Source organism: Dipteris shenzhenensis, chromosome 28, assembly GCF_047967505.1.
Source record: "Dipteris shenzhenensis isolate YYH24624 ecotype China chromosome 28, Dip_SZ_1.0, whole genome shotgun sequence".
Taxonomy (NCBI): Eukaryota; Viridiplantae; Streptophyta; class Polypodiopsida; order Gleicheniales; family Dipteridaceae; genus Dipteris; species Dipteris shenzhenensis.
Window position 1 is genome coordinate 25,978,515 of NC_141623.1, and position 21,792 is coordinate 26,000,306.

The window sequence follows — 21,792 nt, forward strand, 5'->3', positions numbered from 1 at the left end:
GCCCTTGTCCTCGCGTTGAAGTCCCCCACTAGAAGGACTTCTCCACGGCTAGAGAAGTCAATGATGGACTGATAAAGGGTAGTAAATGGGGATGTCTCATCATCACCTCGGATATCTATGACAAAGTGGGAGGTCTTAGGGGAGAAGTAGCAAACTACGACAAACAGATCTCGGCTGTCCATGTGTCGAATTCGGATCTAAAGAAATTTGGAATGTGTATCTCTCTGCTCTACTGAAATGGTCCCCCGAAGTGTGGATCTGAAAAGGACTGCAACTCAACCTGAACCTCGAACTTCTCTTGTACCCCTCGTCTCATCTCTATAGGAGGACTCCCATGTACACACGCTGACTATTGGAAGAGGGTGCTCTGGACTCTGATGTGTCTCTGTATAAAAGACTATGTCATGGCCTGTATAGGATTCCGAGAAGTTCCCTGATTCTGACCATAAGGTACCATTACAATTCCAAATTGTGCAGGACAGGGTCTTGGATATCTGAGTCCCAGAGATCCTGCTTCCCTATGTAGGGGAGCGGACAGGTGCCCTACGGGGGCCTGTAAGAAGTCGTCCCTCTCGTACCACTGTCCACTTTCTCTCCTTCCGGACCTGATCCCGCTGCTGCAGCAAAGAGTGCCTCTCCTCAACCTATAGAGGTGTGAGGTCCTCAACCATAGAGATCACTGGCTGATCTCGAAGGACTCACCTGCATCGTAGAGCTGAAAGTTGTGCCTGAGTGTCATGGAGCCGTATGATCAAGGGTTGCTCTCGGTTGGGATCTCTCCCCCCCGCCATGCCCTCTCTATCCTGTGCTCAGCCACACCGAAGGTAGCGGCCATGAATGCAGTTGCATCTACCATCGGTGTAGCCTCAGTGCGTGGGATCCTGCTACTCTGATGTTGAGAGCCTTACTCGCTCTCTGCTGCTGCTCCATGAGGGTAGCCGAAACGGTTACCCTTGCGGGTTCCCGTTTGGCCACGTCAACCCATCAGGAAGTCTCCTCAATAGCAGATTGCATGCTCGCAATCTGTGCCTCGACCATCGGGGTACTCCCTGGGACAGTGTGTATGGCTATGACCTCTTGTCGGAGCTGCATGATATCCTGTCTGAGTCCCTGAATAAGACCCGCCTGCTCTCGAATGGCCCTAGCTTGCTCTTGTATGATGCGGCTCCCTAGTTGAAGCGGACCTGCTCCCATGCGAAGCGAGTCAGCTCCATCTCACGCTCACGGAAACTATGTATCTCCCTGAGCAAGGTCTCACGGGCCTTTGGTGTATCAGCCCACCCATGTCCATGTTGAAACTGTGGTGACTGTGGCATGAAAGTGTGGGACTGAGTACGAAAATTGGATGGTGAGTGAGTGAGGAGTAGAGATGACAGTGGAATGGATAAGGCAGTCCCAACGGGGCGTGGGAGCGTGGGCTGACTGAGAGGGAGAGGGGAGAGTGAAACGTAATGCAGAACAGTGTATGACCCCTCCGAAGTAGGGGTCATAAGCTGTGCAAGAGTTGTAACAGGAGAGGAGGGGAAGGGAACAACAACCGGCGCCATGGGCATGAGTATATCACTGATCGTAGATGTAGAGGGAGCTGAGACTCGAACTAGAACTAAGCCTATAGCAGGGGCTGAAGTTGAAGTAGAGATAGAGATAGAGGGAGTTGAGGCTAGAGCTGAAACCGAAACTGAAACTGTAGCGGGAGTTGAGGATGAGGTAGAGATGGGGGCTGAAGAAGCTGAGGCGGGTCTTGCCTTTGCCTTGCTGTCTACCCCGAGTCCACTTCGGTTGTAACGTGTGTTCACGTCCTCCAATTTCAGTTGTGTCGTTTGCTTCTTTTTGTTGTTGTTATTGTCGTCTTTCTTAACTTTGTCCCCCATTCCTCTTGGACACCTTTTTTTTTTTTTGGTTGGTGTGGGTGGAGGTCTTAGTGTCCGACAGGAAGCGGTGATAGGACAAAATCTATATGAATTTTTTGAGCACTGTATATAGCTATGGGTAGGCACATAGTTGTACACATCTAGGGTAGGTGTGGGATTTTGGCATTTGTGGATTTTTCTTTCACAAGCATGATGGACTGATGTATAGTTTCTTGAGATAATAAAGTATGTTTTGCAGGGACTTCATGGGAAATGATGAAATGCAATGTGGTTGTACCACACTTCCAGAGCAAGGGTGTCCAGTGTGTGGTCAAGTGAGGTTGGAGAGGCTCGCAGTTGATGGGAGGTCGTGTGAGCGGGAAGCTGAAACCTGTGCGTGAAGGCCATCGTGTGTGACGAAGAGAGCTTTGTGAGCCAAGGAAGCTGTGGTGGTGATTGTGTACGTGACGGGTGTGGGATTTCGACTGTAGGAACTTCGAGTATATGGGCTCCAGGTGCTTTGTGTTAACGAACTTTGTGGCACAGTTGGCTCTGGCTGGAGTCTTGTAGCAAACTATGTGGCAATTGCTTGAGGTGCTTCTGCTAGCTGGAGGTTCAGAGCGACGCAGAGGTTGTGAGCGACAGAAAGTATGCACCATGTGCTTCTTGGTTTCGTGGGGAAGGCGTCGCTACTACACAGGCTGAAGGACCTTGAAGTGGTGTGAGCTCCATGAGCATGAGAGAAGTCGTGAAGGTGGAGATGAGAGACGAGCTGTAGCAAACTAGCGTGGAGAGCACTGGCTATTGCTCTTATTGGGAGCTGTTGGATTTGAGGAGGATGACTATGCGGGCAGTTTGCTTTGGAAGGAGCTATATGGCTATGGCGTCATTTTTGCTGGCTGGATGTCCTTGGGCGGAGGTTTGGTGAGTAAGAGGGTGCTGCAATGTGCGCATGGGTTGGCTAGTTGTGGTGTGAGCACTCAGTTGCTTCAAAGCTGGAAATAGTGAGGCCTTTGGCCATAGGCGGGTGCCGGGTGTTGCTGCAGAGGCCTCAACTGATACAATCTCCAGAGATGGCGGGCTGCATCATTGCTAGTGCTCAATGATGATCTTGGGAAAGATATGATAAGATTAGCTTGTGGGCTGATATCTTGAAGAGTCAGGAAGATAGCCTTCATGTGGGCTGTGGGTTCTTAGTATTCTGAGGCTGACTGTTTTCTAAGTTTTGGGGGGGAATTCAATTCTAAGTTCAGTTTGTTTCGGGCTGTGTAGTCTTTTGGTTCTCTCTGAGTCTGTGTGATCTATGTTCAGTCAGTTTTTGTGGGGGGTTTGTCTCGGTGCCTAATACAAAGACACCTGCTTTGAAATCTGGTTCATAAGCTCATCATGTACGAGCCCACATTGCAGCTGATCCCTATGAAGTCTCAGCCACCTGACGTGGTGACGTACATAATTCCTGGTTGTCTTTTCTTTTTTTTCTTATTAGTGGGAGCACTAGCTCCCCCCCCATAATGAGAGACGTCTAGTGCGAGGTGGTGGAGAGGCGGGGTGGAGGCCTGAGATGGAGAGGCAGCCGGGAGGTGGAGAAGGAGAGGCTAAGATGGCGAGGAGTTTTTTTTTTTTGAAGTTAGAAAGAAAGAAAGAAAAAGGTGGCGAAGGTGGCGAGGCGCTGAAGCGGGAGCAGAGAAGGGGGCGGGGTATGAGCGTAGCTGAGCATAGGGAGGGGGTGGCTAGGTAGGCTGAGTGTAGGGGGCGTAGGGAGAGGCTGGGCATAGGGAGAGGGAGAGGATGCAGAGCAGAGCGTGAGGGAGAGAGGCGGGGGGAGGGAGGTGGAAGGCTGAGCTGGTGAGGGGGGGGGCTGAGGCGGTGAGGCTGAGCGGAGGGGAGGCAGAGTGGGTGAGGGGTGGATGAGGTGGAGAGGCTGAGTGGAGGGGAGGCAAAGTGGGTGAGGGGTAGCTAGCAAAGAGGCTGAGTGGAGAGGAGGCAGAGAGGGAGAGGGAGAGGGAGAGGCTGAGCGAAGGGGCTAGCGGGGAGGCTAGCGGGAGAGGCTGAGTGGGCGAGCGGGGAGGGGCTGAGCGGGAGAGCGGGGAGGCTGAGCGGGGGAGGCTGAGTGAGAGAGCGGGGAGGTTGAGCGGAGGAGTAGAGGAAGTGACGGTGAGCGACGGACCAGTAGAACAGAGCAACGACGGACGTGATGGGCGAGCAGGTCGGGCGATGAGCGATGGAGCGGAGGAGGGGAGAGCAATGGAGAGGCTGAGCGATGGAGCGGAGAGGCTGAGCGACGGAGGGGAGGCAGAGAGGGAGGGGCTAGCGGCACAGAGAGAGAGAGAGAGAGAGAGAGAGAGAGAGAGAGAGAGAGAGAGAGAGAGTGGGTGTATCTCAGACTGCACACACATAGATATGCCTCACTGAAGGGGAACAGCAACACCATGCTGGCCCACAAATTTGATGGCCCCTACAGAATTCTTAGAAGGGTTGGTGATTTAGCCTATAAGCTGGAACTGCCTACTACCACCAAGATTCATGATGTATTCCATATATCTTGATTCCTTGCTTAAGAAGCATGTGGGAGCATAAATTCCAATTGCAACAGAGTTGCCTCCTATGGATGAAGCTGGGCAAATAGAGTACATACTAGAAAGGATATTGGGCTATAGAGACACAATCCTCAGAAACAAGGTCTTGCTGGAGTACTACATTAAGTGGAAAGGGTGACTCAACATGGCAGCCTGATAGCATTTTGCAGGATTTCTAGAGCTGCTGAGCTGAGCTGAAGTCTTTCCTACTCATGACAGGCCAGAGTACCTCTATCCTCTTCCTTTCTATCAGATGTATCGTTTGTATTCATTTTGACAACAACATTTCTGTAAGTAGGAGGGGATTGTAACAGTAGTGAATTCTAGGTTAGCAGACAACTAGATAATAGGTTTTGTTAGTCAATAAAGAGCCCTAATTGTGTGGTTTAGTTGGCAGAAGCCTAACTAGCCTATGATTTGCCATGCTAGATGGTTGGTATTGTGGGTGATTCCATGTTAATGTGATGTCACTAGTGTTATTGGTGTTGTGCTTGATTACTGTACTTTGAACGTGGTTATATTGCGATTGGTTGATTCGTTCAATTGATTGTTAATAACTAATGTAATTGGTGGCTTGAGTATAGGTGATGGAACTAACAGCGAGGATTGAAGGTAGTGCGATGGTACCAATTGAGGTGTCGCATGGTGCAACTTATATGGCCATGGGCCAGTTTTGTATTTCCTTAATATTGTAAAGTTTAAGTAATATCTCTGGAGAAGACACAAATCATTTTTGGGACCAAAGAGGCTATGTAAAGCAAAATCCATTTTTTTTGGCTCCTTAAAATATTATGATGTAAGAGAGACCATGTCCTATGCCTCTACTTCTTTCTGCTAATTTTGCTAAAACAGTCTCAAGTTTTCCCTAAACTTGTCACTATTAGCAGCCCTAGTAGAAGCTATGTTTCAATCTTGGTATGCATGTACATCGACCCAACAGGATTTTAGGGGAGGGCTTTATTGACCCACCAGGATATACATGGACTAATTTGTAGCAATCAATATGAGATTCAAACGAATCTCGATTCGTTGCAAAAACTATTGCTGGCTTCCACATCCCATCATAATGTGATGTCACTAGGTCCACTCCACAAATGATAGGCCAATCGCCTTATCCTCGGCTCCACTCAATAGGTACCAGTAAGCAATCCGGATTGCCATGTCATCTTGCTTAGCTAGATCTTGCGTCGTCATCTTGCTTAGATGAATCCACCATGTCATACTACTCAACTTGATCCTGCCATGTCATCCTGCTTGGTCGGATCTTGCCACGCCATCCTGCTCAGATGGATCTTGCCTATCCGCATCCGCATCCGAGATAGTCATTAAAATTTGGATTTTCTAGGAGGGCTCATATTTGCAACAATTAGGCCCAAGGTTTGCAGTGACCTAAAATTCAACATATGTTTTTGGTTACATTTATTTATTTTTATTTTCATATCTATACCATTTCTATTGCATGGCCGATAGTATGTGGGGGACAGCTGTATTTGTCACAACTCTCCCAATGAAGGTTAAAAACAATTGGGGTTAAAGATATAATTGTCATATAGCAGAACTCCTTAATGTAGTTTATTACCTCTAGAAGCTCTTGTAGCAATAGACAAACATTTGGACAAACCATTCAAGCAATAGTGAACATAAATTTATACATTATATTCCCAAACACACAGCTAGACTTTCCTTTACGCTGATGCTGCTATATGCAATCTTGGTCATGAAATAAACCAAACCATGGAGTTGATTTTCTTCTATGCAATTCAAAGAGCAGGATCACCAAATGTGCTCAGGGTTGATGCTGCTATATGCAATCTTGGTCATGAAATAAACCAAACCATGAAGTTGATTTTCTTCTATGCAATTCAAAGAGCAGGATCGCCAAATGTGCTCAGGGTACATTCAGCCCTAAACATTCAAACCTTTCCAACCATTAACATGAAGCAATCACAATGATACATAGTCGGATAAGAGTCAAAAAGATGAACAGTAATCAAAGTTGAACTTTTTTTTTTCCCCATGAAAAAGACTTCTATTAAGTAAGAACAAAAACGCGCGAGAGCAAGCTCAAAACGGAATACATCATGAAATCATGAGGATAAATAAAAAACCCCTCAGAGTGAGGTGGAAAAAAACCAAGGCTGAGGCTGAAAGTGCCATCTCAACCCTGTAGTAGTTTCAGAGAAGAAAGGAGGATCCTTCCATTCCCTGAAGAAAGAAGCCCTCCTAGCTGAGCCTGCACGGGAGTCCCCCTGCATACCTGTCCATACGGCCATCAGAGTGTGTACGATGTCTGTCTAGAGACTAGCCAATGTGTGCGAGGGATGAACCTGAGTACCCTCCATAGCCTCTGTGCATCTGGCTCTCCAGATATGCCAGGCTGCTATGCTCGCTAGAATCTCCCAAGAAGTATCCACAGAGGCATGTACAGCTGTAAAAGGACGGCGTGGTACCACATCCAACGAACAGGACTCAATCCGATGACGTCGAACTGAAATGGCCCGAGAGGAGTCAACTCCCTCATAGAAAACCTGAGGTCCTGTAAGAGAAAGCCAAGCCACCGAGCCCCAAGTCATAAAAAGTGGGGAATGGGCAAAGTGACTGAAAATCCTTGCTACCCCCATCCAAATCAATCTCGCCTGTCTGCAATCCCATAAGCAATGCTGAATAGACTCCGAAGCAGAAAGGCATCGAGGGCATGTAGGGTCGGCTCCGAACCTGGACCTCCAAAGGTTCACTGCAATCCCTCCATGGATAGAAAGCCAAAAGAAGATAGTGATCTTTCTATTCCTGTGGGATTTCCAGAGCCTCCTCCAGAAGCACCTCTGCTGATCCACAGTAATACCAAAAGTCTCCCAATGAGGAACTCTGGAGGGTCTCCAACCTCTACTACTGAGCTGAAATCTCCTGGCATTGCTGACCGTGTAACGAAAGAAGGGGATGCTCTTCTCTCAATGCCCTGCGTCAATCCACTCCCACTCTCCGAGGTCCCACTGTAAATACCTGATGGGAACTCCCCCATAGAGCCAAAGCCTCCAAGACCCGGTGGAGAGTAGCCGGGGGTCAGGGTCTAGGAACCACTCTGAATCTGATCCTTGCATCAAAAGACCTACAACCCTGATAGGCTGAAAAGCAGACTCAAGCAAGATGTCCTCTGTGGACCTGAGCAATCTGCCACCATCCTGGACACTAAAAACCAAAGCATCCTCCTGTGCATCTCGGAAGGCCAAAACATGAAGCGGAACCCCGCCTCTCGAAAAAGTACCTGCCCAAGTGGAGGAAGTGAGTGACATATCATCTGTGTCTGTCCAAACCTCTGGAAGGGCTGCCTCAATCTGCAAGATCCTCCCTGCACTCCCTCTGAGATGTCCTGTCAACCTTGACTTGGTTTCCTCTGGAAGCCTACGAAAAGCTTTCCAAGACCCCAAAGAAGAAGCAGGTCCCCTCTCCCACCTGGCCCACTGCATGTAGAGTGAGGCACCCAATGGCCTACCAAGATAATCTAAAATACTGTCATTCCACATGATGGGTTGCCTATCAATCTCCTCCTGGGAGGAAGGAGGAATCCTCCGAAGAGTGCTTCTGAAACTGGCCCAAGCTTTCAGAATGGCAACCATGAGAGGGGACGAAGGTGACCTGAGGTGTGCTGTGGTGAAGATCCATCTAACACTGCTCATCCAGTCTCCTCCTGAGGAAGGTGTGCACCTCTGTATACTGCTGATAAGAAAGTCTTTCCACGGTTCATGCCCTGGCATAAGTCCTCGCACCACCATCTTGCAAAGTAAAGCTCTGCACTGTAAATCTGGATCAATAATATTGAGACCCCCATCCTGTGTAGGGAGGATGAGGGTCTCCCAAGCCACCCTGGCTAAGGCATCTGCTGTGCCATCAAGCCCACTCCAGAGAAAGTTCCTGATCGGTCTTCTGAGCTGAATGATGCAGTCCCTAGAACGGCACCAACATGAACATACAAACTAGGCTGTGGTCAAGAGGACCTGGTCGACCACCACAACTCTAGAGGCAAGATCCAGCTTGGTTGAGCTCCAAAAAAGAAGCTTCCTTCTGATGCTCTCCAAAACAGGAGCAAACTGCTGCGTGGTAGAAATATCCAAGCCAACCTGGCAGCCCAAATACCTGATAGGCACACCCCTCTGAACCCAAGTGAATCCTATGTCAAGCCCCCAACCTGGAGTGTCCTCATCACTGATCCAAAAGCCATTGGATTTATGCCAATTTATCTGCGCCCCTGCCGCCAAGCAAAATAAATCCAATGCTGTCCTGAAAGAAGTGAGCGTCTGTGGAGAGGCATCCAAATAAACTGCTGTGTCATCAGCCAACTCACTGTCAAGTAGCTCCTCTTCCCTTCTGATGGGAAGTCTCAGCCCAAAGATGTCAGCTTGAGATCTAACATAGATACTCATAGCTTCGGCCACGAACAAAAAAAGGAAAGGAGCAAGGGGACATCCCTGACATCCCTGACGGACTGATCTCGAAATCTGAAATCTCTCACCCCTTACCCCACCAATAAGTACCTGGCTATGGGCTGATCTGTACAAAGAGGAAACACCTCTAATCCAAGCATCAGTAAATCCAAAGCGTAGAAGGGTGCCCTCCAAAAAACCCCAATCTACTCTGTCATAGGCTTTTTCAAAATCCAATAGTAGAATGGCAAGATTCTGGCCACTCTGCATGGCCCACTCTGAGGCTTCCCAGAAAGAAAAAATGTTATCAAAAATACTTCTGCCATGCACAAATCCCGTCTGAGTGTCATGAATAAGATCACGGAGAAGTGGCTGCAATCGGAGGCTGATAGCCTTGGCCAGAATCTTGTAACAAGTCCCCAGAAGTGTGATAGGCCTCCACTGGGACACTAAATTTCTGCTACCTCCTTTTGGGATAAGGTGGATGAGACCCTCTGTAAGCGACCCAGGCATCTCGCCAGAGTCCCAAATGGCCTGCATGGCTGAAGTAATATAGTCTCCAATCATATCCCAAAATGCAATGAAAAAAGACGGAGTGAGGCCATCTGAACCTGGGCACTTGCCCTTGTGAAGGGCTGAAAGTGCAGTCCTGAACTCTGTGTTGGTGAAAGGTGCATCGAGTAGAACATGCATATCCGGATTCACCAACACAGGGATACTCTGCCAAAGAGCCTGTCTAGCATCCTCTCTATCGTGTGTCTCAGGATCAGCAGTAAGGAGGGTGGCATAGAAATCTGAAGCTATGCGTAAAACGTCATCAGGCTCTGTTTGTAAAACCCCATGTGAGTCAATAAGCTGGGATACACTCTCTCTACTATGTCTAGGGCCAAGAGTAGAGAAAAAGTGTTTATTGACTCTACCACCCATCTGAATCCAGAAGGACTCCCGTGCATGAAAGGCATACTCTGCTCTCTGATCAAGCAATAACTGCAGATGAGCCCTTGCTGCAGCAAGGCGCTCCTGAATCCAAGCATCTGAAGGCCGTTTCTGCTCTTCCCTCTGCAAAGCTGCCAACTGCTGGCGAACACCAATCTCACGTCTGAGAATATCTCATCTCCTGGTACAAGCAACTGAGCGGTAGAAGTCGCTAATACCAGAAAGGGCAGCGGCTACATGTGATGGATATGGCTGCCCACCCTAGACATGAGCAAACCATATCTGCAGGGCTGCCTCTGTAAGGTCCTCCTTTAAGTAGAAGGCATCTGGAATCCTAATGCTGGCAGACCGGCCTCTCAAGTGAGGCTCTGAGATAGCCAGCACAACAGGGAAGTGGTCTGAAGTGGAAACCCCCGCAGCAATGCATACCGATCCACCTCTGTCTAGTGCCCAATCATCTACATAGAATCTGTCAATGCGTGCATGAATAGGCATCTGTTGCCTCCTGTTCAACCAAGAGAACAGGAGGGACTGTGGCTGAATAAGAAAGGCATCATCACACCAAGTATCTCTGCCACAGAAATGGAAAAGGAAGGCATCCCAAGCTGCTCTCTCCAAAGAGTGAAGTCCGCCTTCTCTACCCCCTTTTTTGTCTGACGGTAACTCGACCATGTTAAAGTCACCTCCAATCACCCATGAATCCACAATGGGGGCCCCATAAGGACACGTTCCTCTCTAATGTTGGAGGCATAAAGGTTAAGGAAACCAACCTTACGCCCTCCAATCAAAAGAATAATCCACTGAGCTCTAGAGGGAATAATGACTCCGTGCCCAACAACTAAGGGGAGAACCGACTGCAAAACTGAAATAGAAGTGCCCCCCCTGGTGCCCAAGGCAGGCGACCAAAAAGTATGGCCAGAAAGCAACTTGCCTCACTTGTGACAATCTCTAGAATCCAGCTTGTGCTCTTGAATAAATAATATATCAATGGAACCCCCAGTAACACCTGGATGAAGCTGATCCCGGATCAGCTGTCTACGGCGGCGATGTGGGATGCCACCTAGGCCCTGTATGTTCCAACTAATAATCCTCATCGACGGGAGGATGTAGAGTGGAACACCTTACCCGACCTAGTGGCGGAAACAAACCCCTCAACAGGGGAAGACCTCCTGCTCGAGGGGGGAGGGATGGAACCAAGTGGTGGAAAATCAACAGGGGAAAGAATCCTGGCACCTGAAGAAGAAGCCCTGTCAACAGGAAACCCAAACACTGGCTCCCCAAAAGTAGCGGGTACAAACTCCTCCTCTGGGAAATCTGAACCCTCTGCCAAGGCTGAAAACGAGTTCCTATGGAGCAAGCCAGACACCGGAGTGCGAAGGATCCCTTGTGAGGGAAGAGGCTCAATAGTGTAAGCTATCCCCTTCCCCCTATCCAAGGGAGGAAGTAAGGAATGCTCTCTATCCTGTGTCTGCCCAGCCGCGGAGATCTCTCCTGCCTCAAGAAGAGCATCTGGCACCGCTGGATCTAAGGAGGAAGCTGCAACCGGGGAGGAGGTCAAAGCTTCAGCGTCTCGGACTGTGCATGGTGAGACTGGGGGGACAACTCGAGGTGAAGCAGAGTCCACTAAGGTACCCTCGTGAACTGAAGGAGGGACCTGCACACGTACCGGAACCCACTGTAGAGCGTCGCGTGTACCTGAGGAAGGTGGGGGTCGAGGAGCATATGAAGGACCTGTACCACCTCCCTGTCAAGGCCGAGGAGCAGGCGTTGGACCTGTACCACCACCTAACTAAGGAGGACCGCCATGCGAAGGTCGAGGAGCAGGAGCTGGACCTGTACCACCCCTCTGTCGAGGTCAAGGAGCAAGTGCTGGATCTATACCACCCCCCTTTCCCCCCTGTCGAGGCCATGGGGCGGTAGCTATACCAGAGGGCTTCTTGGGCCTTTTCTTCTTCCTGGGGCAATCCCTGGCAAAGTGTCCAGAGGTCCTGCAAATCCTGCACTGGTCCTGCCTGCCTGAAATCTCTACTCTCTGGTGAAAAAAGGAACCATCCGGGCGCTGGATCATAACGTGATCCATCTTAAGGTTAGGATCCTTGCAAAGGACCCTAACTCTAGGAACCCCATCAGCCTTGGTTGCCTCTGCTGCAGTCAATGGCAACCCAGGGAGGGGTGGGATCTCAGCAACTGCGCCAAAATGCTCCCCAATAACAGGAAGAAGACGATGGTAAACCTGGGGAAGCCCGGGGAACTTGATGAAGAGCGAGAAGATTTTCTTATCTGCCTCCACTGGGTCGAAACCAATATGAAAGGCTTCAAAGAAGATCTTCCTGTGTCCCAGGTGTAAAAACTCAGCCTTGAGCACAGTCTCGTAGCCTCTGGAGTGTCAAAAACAACCTGGAAAAAACCTCGTCCCAGAAGACGGACATCTAACAATCGTGGAGTGAGGTCTGGGGGGAGAGCCACAAGCATCCAGTCTCTGGCTTGGGATCTGGAAGGGTGAGACCCGAAGATGCGTGCTAGCAATGTGGTAGAGCATTCAATCTCTACATCCTTCTTGAGCTGCTGCAACTCGTCTTTAGAAAAAGTGATAGTTTTCACGGCCAGTGGAGGTGGAGTAGGATTGGCTGACGGAGTATCCATTGCCAATCGAGGTGAGGAGGCCGACTCTAACAAATTAAAGGCTCCTTCCGTTCCAAAAAAGCTGCGGGAGAAAAGGGGGGCAGAAGAAGGGGAAAGGAGGCAAGGAGAAAGCAGGGGGGAGGGGGAGGGATGAAGGGGAGGGGCTGAGAGGCTGAAGGGGAAAGGGGCAGGCTGAGAGGGAGGGAGGGGGCGCTGGAGGGGAGGGCTGAGAGGGAGAGGAGAGGAAGGAGAGGGAGAGGTAGAGGAAGGAGAGGGAGAGGAAGGAGAGGGAGGGGCAGGGAGGGGGCGAGGCAGGCTGGGAGGGGGAGGAGAGGGAGCGGGGAGAGAAGAGAAGGGGGAGGAGAGGGGGGGGAGGGGGCGGAGAGGCAGGGAGGGGGCGGGGGGGCAGGGGGGCAGGCTGAGAGGTAGGGAGAGGGCTGAAGGGCAGAGAGGGGGCGGGGGAGCAGGCAGGGAGGGGGCGGAACAGCAGGGAGGGGGCAGAACAGCAGGGAGGGGGCGGAACAGCAGGGAGGGGGCGGAACAGCAGGGAGGGGGCAGAACAGCAGGGAGGAGGCGAGGGAGCAGGCAGGGGGAGGGGGCGGAACAGCAGGGAGGGGGCGGAACAGCAGGGAGGGGGCAGAACAGCAGGGGGGAGGCGAGGGAGCAGGCAGGGGGAGGGGGCGGAAAAGCAGGCAGGGGGAGGGGGCGGAACAGCAGGGAGGGGGCGAGGGAGCAGGCAGGGGGAGGGGGTGGAAAAGCAGGCAGGGAGGGGGCGGAACAGCAGGGAGGGGGCAGAACAGCAGGGAGGGGGCAGAACAGCAGGGGGGAGGCGAGGGAGCAGGCAGGGGGAGGGGGCGGAAAAGCAGGCAGGGGGAGGGGGCGGAACAGCAGGGAGGGGGCAGAACAGCAGGGGGGAGGCGAGGGAGGGGGCGGAACAGCAGGGAGGGGGCAGAACAGCAGGGGGGAGGCGAGGGAGCAGGCAGGGGGAGGGGGCGGAAACAGCAGGGAGGGGGCGGAACAGCAGGGAGGGGGCAGAACAGCAGGGAGGGGGCAGAACAGCAGGGGGAGGGACAGCAGGGAGGGGGCGGAACAGCAGGGAGGGGGCAGAACAGCAGGGGGGAGGCGAGGGAGCAGGCAGGGGGAGGGGGCGGAAAAGCAGGCAGGGGGAGGGGGCAGAACAGCAGGGAGGGGGCGAGGGAGCAGGCAGGGGGAGGGGGCGGAACAGCAGGAAGGGGGAGGGGGTGGAGCAGCAGGGAGGGGGCGAGGGACAGGCTGAGGGGAGAGAGGGAGGGAGGGCTGAGGGAGGGGGTGCAGCAGGGGAGCGGGGAGGAGCAGCAGCTCAATGCTTGCTTGTAGCTGGATTGTCCCAGTAAGATTTGATCAAAAAACATTCAAGAACATAGAGAATAGTACATCGGATCAGCATAGAACTTGCCAAGCAAGACACCGTAACCAAGAAGATCCCAAAAGGAGTTATAACTGACTATCTTGGTTCTTGAAACGGTTACTTATTTATATGACTTGTACCTTCCAACTTCCACATGGCTTGTGACCTTCCAAGTCCCACATGACTATACTTAGCCTAGGTGCCTAAATACCCCTCAACAATGCAAAAGTTTCCACGTCATGCAATTTCCTACACACGTTTTTGGAAAACTAATGCGAATAAGTATCAATTGCCAGTTGTTGTGCAAATGTGACATCTGTTAGTAAGATTACTTGTTGAGAATAGCTTTTTCACCTCTTGAATAATTATTATTCATATCATCATCTTGAAACTTCCGTCGAATCTCTGCTTCAAATCTATCCAAGGAATTCAATTCGTGATAAAGTTCCTGTAACATATAGAAATATAGAGCCAGCTTTTCATTAGATCAACCATAAAAGAAAACAAAAACGATGCATGTGATTTTGATTCTAAAGCCCCAAACATGAGATCATAGGGTTATTAGAAAAATTATCTGTCACCCATGCTGCCTCTTTGGTCAACCACGCTCTTGGGAAGGCCATGATCATGTATGATAGTTACTTGGAATGATAATTTTATGGCCTTAATAGAAAAGAACATAATGATTCTCATCAAAGATACATGAGCTTAGTATATAGGTCCTATATCTAGTAGATAACTTGGTGTGAGTCTTGAGAAATAAGAAATGTGAGCACCAAAAAATAATCATCAATGTCTTTAATAAGTTATAGGTCATGGATCAAGACTGAGATCTTGTTTCCTGCCTACCTCCAATTCTGTTTCATTTCTCCTTTTTGCATTGCTCTAATTAATTCTATCTCATCTGCCAGCCTGCTATTCATTTGATTTGATGCACACCACTTACTTTGATTCCAGTTTGACATACCGGCCCACTGCTCATTTATATTTCATGTATTGCTTTCATGTATTCTACCTCTTCTGCCATATGCTTGTTTTACTTTCCCTCTCCTCTGTTTGCGCTTGCTTCCCTAGTTGATCACCCTACTACGCACACCGACTACACATTGAGATTCGATGGGATGAGGGCATACCTAGAGAAAGCAAAAATACGTACCCTATGTGATCTACAAGAGATTGAGTCAAAGGAGCACTTTGCTTTCAATCACATTCTTTTCAAAGATCGAGATAGACCCCTTTTCAGCCTCTTGGTTCACTAGGACCAGAGACATTTGGTGACCTTCATTCATGAGACCGTACGACATAAAGTAAGTTGCTCAAGGCACATAAATGAGATCAGGGTGCACAGCCAGACTCCACCCAGAGCCTGGTTTTGAAGTTGGATAACACAGACCAGCAGTCCCTAGGGAGATGACACAGCCTAGGCTCAGAGCGAGAGACTCAACATACCCATTAGCGTGTCGATGCACATATGAGGCTTGGGGACCTTCCCTCCATGTTTGCTAGACCAGGGCACAACGCCAGGTGCCACAGTGGCACTTGTCCGACAGTGAGCAACAGCTAGGAGACCACATCAGACCATGCACACTGACCAATGGCAGCATTGTATCACAGGTTTCAGCACCGACCATCCGACGCAAGACCAGAGCCACTGTGACTCCCGTGGGACGTATCCCGGGTCTAAACAATGACGGGAGGTTCCCCAGAGTGATCTGTGTGTCCCCTCGATGTCTCGTGTGTCGTGCTGCGATCGTTGGGTCGGGGTCTCTGTCACGTTGGCGGCTAGAGACTGGACGATCAATGTCACTCAATGGGAAGTACTCTGTGATCCTACTTTGAGAGGTGTCTGATGATGTGACCAAGCCCCGTCGCCTGAGTAAGTACTCTCTATGTCGGATTCCCTCGTGAATGAAGGCCGCGAGGCATCTCTGATCTGGGTAGGTGAGGAATCTCGAAAGGAGCCTGGAGCCTCTCTGAAGAGGCAGTGTAGCGACCTCGGATCTCGTAGTACACTGGGCACCTGAAAATAAAATGCTCCTCCAACTCAACCTCCTGACAGTCGCACAATATGCATAAGCGATGCTCCCTAGGAATCCCCTCTGCTCTGCTGCTCTCTATGCGGAGGCGGTGTGATGATACCCAAAACTGTCTGATGGAGATCCGTAGTGAGTGAGGCATATGAAGCTCAGTGTACCCCGGTAGTGTGATGAATCCCTCCTCCGAAATGCGAAGACAGTAATCTCTGTAGAAACTCAGCTTCACTGGAAGCTCCCTCGGCTCCAACCACGTCCTAAAGGTGTGTAGCTACAGGAGATCCTCTGGAATGACCTGGTTGGTATGTGGCCCAATCGGGATGGTGGGTGGGAGTACCGGAGAAGCATCTAAACTGTACTGAAAAGGAGGTATCCTATCGATGTGGAACCCTAGTCTCACAAACCATCTGTGAGTCCGTGCATACCAACATCGCTCGTCTCCCTCTGCTGCCAACCTCATGGAGGAATCGAGAGCCAACCATGGCAACCTCTGTCTCCTTGATGTGCAGTCCCCATATGCTCTAACCCGGTGTAGATATGTGATGGTCTGAAAGGTTGCATCTAGCTGGAGTGGAGAAGCACCAAACTCGGCCTGAATGATGTGATGTGATACGACGGTTTCCCCCGGATCATCCATGAGAGCATGAGGATCTGCAAGCGCTCCACCCGTGTCCACTTTATCTCTGACATGTCAGGCCCCCAACAAGGGCTGCCATACATACCGGCTGGTCGGACCAACGAGCCGAAGAGAAGAGCCTTGGTCCGAGAATCCTAGAAGTGGGAGTGAAAGCACTGTCTCTCTAGCCGAGCCAGTGAGGCGTATCCCCTGCTCAGTCTGGCCTGCATCGCTGGTCTCATCGTGAAGATCGGGCCGGAGAAGATGACCCCCAAGTAAGTGTATGAGGATACGATCTCAACTGGTGACCCACCCAAAGTAAAAGTAAATTGTTTCCATTGCATGTTTGCTCGAGAAGTGTTAAAGATCATGACCTTGGTCTTGCCAAGGTTGACCTCCAAATCATGGGATAAACAAAAAGCCTGCAGTGCATCCAAGTGTCGCTGGAGCCCCTCAGATATGGATGACAAGAGTGCCAGATGATGATCCCGGCAAGTGAGCAACCGGTCCCTCCGAACGTCCCCATGAAAGTCTCAAGCTCATCGACGTAGAGGCCAAACAGGGTCGATGATAAGGGACAACCCTTCGGCGTCAGAGTGTCGCTAGACGAGCATGTGAATCTCTGAAGCAAATGACTAGGGGCTGCTCTCGGTTGGGATCTCTCCCAACACGCCATGCTCCCTCTATGCCATGGTCGGGGACCCCCATGGTGGTGGTCACAAAGGTAATCGCCTCCTCCATGGGTGTCGTAGTGGTGCTGGTGATGTCTCGCGTGATCCCTCGTATCCATATGTTGAGGGCCTTCGAAGCCCTCTGCTGCTGTTCCTATATGGCGACTGAAACGGTTGCCTTTATGGGCTCCCGTTTTGCCACGTCCACCCATCTAGTCGTCTCTGCTATAGTCAAATGTATCACGGCTATCTATGCCTCCATCTCTGTGACTAGGGTCCCTCCAGGCGCTGCTCTGAGGGTCCCGAGCTCCTCTCGAAGCTGTGTGATGTCGTGTTTGAGTCCCTGGATAAGGGTGCCCTGCTCGTATATAATGCGGGCCTGCTCCTGGGTGTAATGTGTCAGCTTTGCCTGACGGGCCCGAATGTTGTGTATCTCAGCCAATAGGGAGTCCCAAGCATCTGGCGGGGACCTAAGATGTCCTGGTTCAGGTGGGAACTGGATCTCGAGAGGGATTGGAATGAAGGTGGGCTGCTGAGGTTGTACTGAGGGTGGGGACAATACGATCTAGGCGGGGGAGTGATATGTAGGAGTAGCGACGTCGGACAAGGTGATGAAGGATGGCTGATTGAGAGACAGAGGTGATACGAGGGGAAAGTACTGTGGAGCCGTGGCTGATGAGACCAGTGGTGAGGCTACTGGAGAGGAGACATGTGATGATGATGCAAGAGAGGGGGAGGAGAGAGATGGTGTAGATGATGAGGCGGATGATGGTGGTGAAATAGTGGTGGTAACCATAGAGGTTGAGGATGTGGTGAGAGGCATGGGCTGAGGGTGGGCCCCTTTCTTTTGGGCCGCAGTGCTGTCCACTGTCAAACTGCTCCGGTTGCTGCGTTTGTTGAAGTCCTCCAGATTGAGTTGCTTTTGTGTTTTCGCCTTGTCACTGTTCCCCTTCCCCATCTCCACACGTATGTAGATTGGGATCGAGGGGTCTCCCACCTAGTCTCCTGTCCTCATCCCCCTGTTCCTTTCATTATGGGGGCAAAGAAGGGACTGCAGGAGGTCGAAGCTGCTTTTTCTTTCCCCCCGGGTGGGGAGGGGGGGGGGGTAGAGAGGGGTAGCGGGGGGGTTAGCGGAGGGAGTAGCGGGGATTAGAGAGGGGTAGCGGAGGGGGTAGCGAGAGAGGTAGCGGGGGGGGGGGTAAGCGAGGTAGCGGGGGGTAGCGAGGTAGCAAGGGGGTTAGCGAGAGGATAGCGGGGTAGCTAGGGGGTAGCGAGGTAGTGGGGGGGTTAGCGAGAAGGGTAGCAGGGGGTGGCGAGGTAGTGTGGAGCTTAGCGGAGGGAGTAGCGGGAGGTAGGTAGCGGAGGGGGTAGCGGGGGTTAGCGAGGGGGTAGCGGGGGGTAGTAGGGGGAGGTAGCAGAGGTAGCGGGGGGTAGCAGAGGTAGCGTGGGGGTATGGAGGGGTTAGCGGAGGGGGTAGCACAGGGAGAGAGCAGGGGTAGCGTAGGGGGTAGCACAGGGGGAGAGAGGGGGGCAGACTCTAGAGGTGGAGAGGTTGAGCAGAGTGGAGAGATTCTTTGAGATTGAAGCAGAGCTAAGGTCCAGGCCGGCTCTCAATAAGCATCTCGTCTAGTTTGGTAAATGACAGAAATATATAAGAGTTGCTTCTATATTTGTCTTTGAGCACAGTCTATTTGCTAGTTTGCACACACATGAATGGTTGTGAAGTACACACATGGTTATGAAGCTTGATTCCATAGTGAAACACTTCTGTGTGTAATTCTTGGGTTATCTATCAGTCTTCCGTTGCGGCATACCCTCTCGTGGGAATTCATTTTCTAACATGGTATCAGAGCCCTGACCGCAATTCTCGGGAAGTGGAGCTTGAAGGCAAGGACCTTGCTGAAGGACGACCTTGATTCATTCCTCGAAGGAATTAGCTTCAGTGTCTGAAGCTAATTCCTTCGCCAGAGTGGCACGAAAAGAGGGTGAGACATCTCCATATGCACCCTTACATCAGGATATCCCAGACCTTTCAACCTGGGGAAGTTCTCCTTGTTGAGGACTTCAACACCAGGACGAGTACGTGACAAGCACCACTCCTGGACTTCCAAGGCGACTCTATCATGCTTCCAGACATGGACCTAGACGGAGCAGGTATGACTAGGATCTCATCGGACCGACACAGGCCTGGTTACACCATATGGACACGCGCTCCTTGATTTGGGCAGGATGCATGATCTCATCATCTACAACAGGCTCGACCTATGGCCCTCCTCAGGTGCTGGAGCATTGGTAAGTCCAAAGGGCATTACCAAAAACTCATAATGTCCAAACTTGCTTCTAAAAGCGGTTTTATGCACATCCTCGGCTCTAATACGGATCTGATGGTAGCCACATTTAAGATCTATCTTACTGAAAATTACGGCCCCATGTAATGCATCTAGCAAATCAATCTTTCTCTTTCTTTAATATCACTGGCAAAGCAAAAGGTGAGAAACTTGGTTGAATCTGCCCCAACTTGAGGTATTCTTCCAGTTGTCTTCGCACCTCCTCTTCTTCAGTAAAAATCAATCTATAGGGAGGTCTATTTACAGGTTCTGCCCCCAGGATTAGTTCAATCTTATGCTGAACATTCCGCTATGGAGGTAACCCATAAGGTAGCTCATCCCTAAAACTCAAGTCAGTCAATGGCGATATTATTTCGGAATATCCTTTGATATGCCTTCGATAAAATTGGACAAATCCCAAGAATGATCGCAAAGCGGTCAAACTCTGAGTGATTGGCCAAGTCAGTATCGCAGCCACTTTCTTTGGATCCATTTCTACCCCCTCAGGAGTAATTATGAATCCTAAATATTCAAGTCTTACCATACACAGTATAGTTTTCTTTTTATTTACATAAAGACTGGCTTTCCTCAAAGTACTGAACACTATTCTTAAGTGTTTATGATGTTCAGGCAAGCGTCTAGACGATTGTACCAAGGTGGGAGACTCAGGTTCAAAAAGGGGTACGACAATCTTTACCTCTTTTAGGTCATTATCATGGCGAATAGATACCAGATCCCAAATTTTGATGAGATACGCAAGCTTGACAAGACCAACTACCCGTTGTGAAAAATGAAGGTTCAGAGCCACTTAGTGTTAAGGGAGTCATGGGGGATTGCGAGACGGGGACGAAGCTAATACCTTAGGCCACCATAACTCCAATCACATCATCTTCGACGGCAACGACACCCCAACGGACACTGTATTAGTGAGAGCATGGCAGATCTGAGATGCGGAAGCCTTGTCTATCATTGTGGGTACCATGGTGGATATGGTGTTGCCCCATATTCATATGGCAAACACTTCTTTTGAGGCCTCGACGACATTGAGGGATATGTATGAGCTCGACAATAAGGCGAGAATCTTGGACCTTGAGACAGAGCTATACGGAATGAGGATGGATGAAGGGGAATCGGTATAGTAACACATCACCAAGATGAAGGTGGTGCGGGATCAAATGGCCGCAATTGGTCAAACGATGAGCTTGATCAGGATGGCAAGGTTGTCGCTAGGAATGCTCCCCTGGAGTGAGCTCGATCAGGATGGAAAGGTTGTCGCTTGGGAATGCTCCCACGGAGCTATAGTAGTTTTGTGACTACAATAACTGCACAACATAGGGCAACACTGGTGACTTTTGAGGAGTTGGTTCCATTACTACTGTAGCTAGAAGCTCGAGAAAAGACGTACTATGGTACGAATAAGGATGACAAGGCTCTGATAGCTCTGGACAGGAGCAAAGGCAAGGGCAATGGTAAGCCTGGTAAAGGCCAAATCCGACGACGGAGTGGACTCCTCAAATGAAGCCAAGAAGAAGAGAGAGAAAGAGAGGAAGTGCTTCTACTGGGATGAACTGGGACATTTTGTGAAAAATTGCAAAAACAAGAAGGCTGATCAAAAGAAGAAGGGTGCCAACTTAGAGGCAGAGGAGTCAACTCAGGTGGCGGTAGGCGAGCTTTTCTTGGTGGCGATTCCATGTGCTATTGAGATTAGATATGTGGACCCCGGTGTGACTGTCAAAATGTCAGACATTGAAGATTGGTCAGAAGAGGAGTCATGGTCCTTTGTGAAGGTGATGGACACTGAGACGAGTTCTTGGAGTTATCTGGGTGCTTGGCTGGTGCTGTTGAAGCGGAGGGGGATTCTTCGACAGGACCTGAAGACTTAGGGTTAGATGGTGGCTGTGCCTTAAGAGGGGGACAGCAATACAGCACAGTTGGAGCTTGATGGTCTAGGTAATCTAGATGTGTGCCTGGGATATGATGCCTCCGGCATGTTGTTTGGTTGCAGACCTAGCCAGAAGGAGGACATGTTGAAACAGACCCTGAGAGGTTGGTGCCTAGAGGACTCAAGCTGTTCATCTATCATGAGAGGACAGCTAAAGGATACTGGTACTTGGAGAGCTCAAGTTCAGAGGTGGGTTCATGACTGAAGGTGGTAGGTGCCATCAGGTGCCAAATATGGATATGTGTACCAGACTGGTGTGTGAAAGCAAAACCGGACTTGGTGGAGGAGCCACTGGTTGAAAAGCTAGGAGAAGACTATGACAACACTAGAGTGTTCCATAGGGCTACGATACGGAAGCTACTGGAGCATCTTCATCGACGGATTGGGATCAGGCCAATGTGGGTAGGTGAGAGG

General features: G+C 50.5%; 1 protein-coding gene across 1 annotated transcript in view; it reads right to left on the bottom strand.

Annotated features, from left to right (window-relative positions):
• The window catches only part of LOC147883381 (protein PSK SIMULATOR 1-like), a 132,110-nt gene that overhangs the window by 35,206 nt on the left and 75,112 nt on the right, over positions 1-21,792 (bottom strand). The window contains exon 5 of the mRNA XM_087399613.1: positions 14,144-14,237. Coding sequence (XP_087255739.1) covers positions 14,144-14,237 — 94 coding nt within the window. The remainder of the gene's footprint in view (positions 1-14,143; positions 14,238-21,792) is intronic.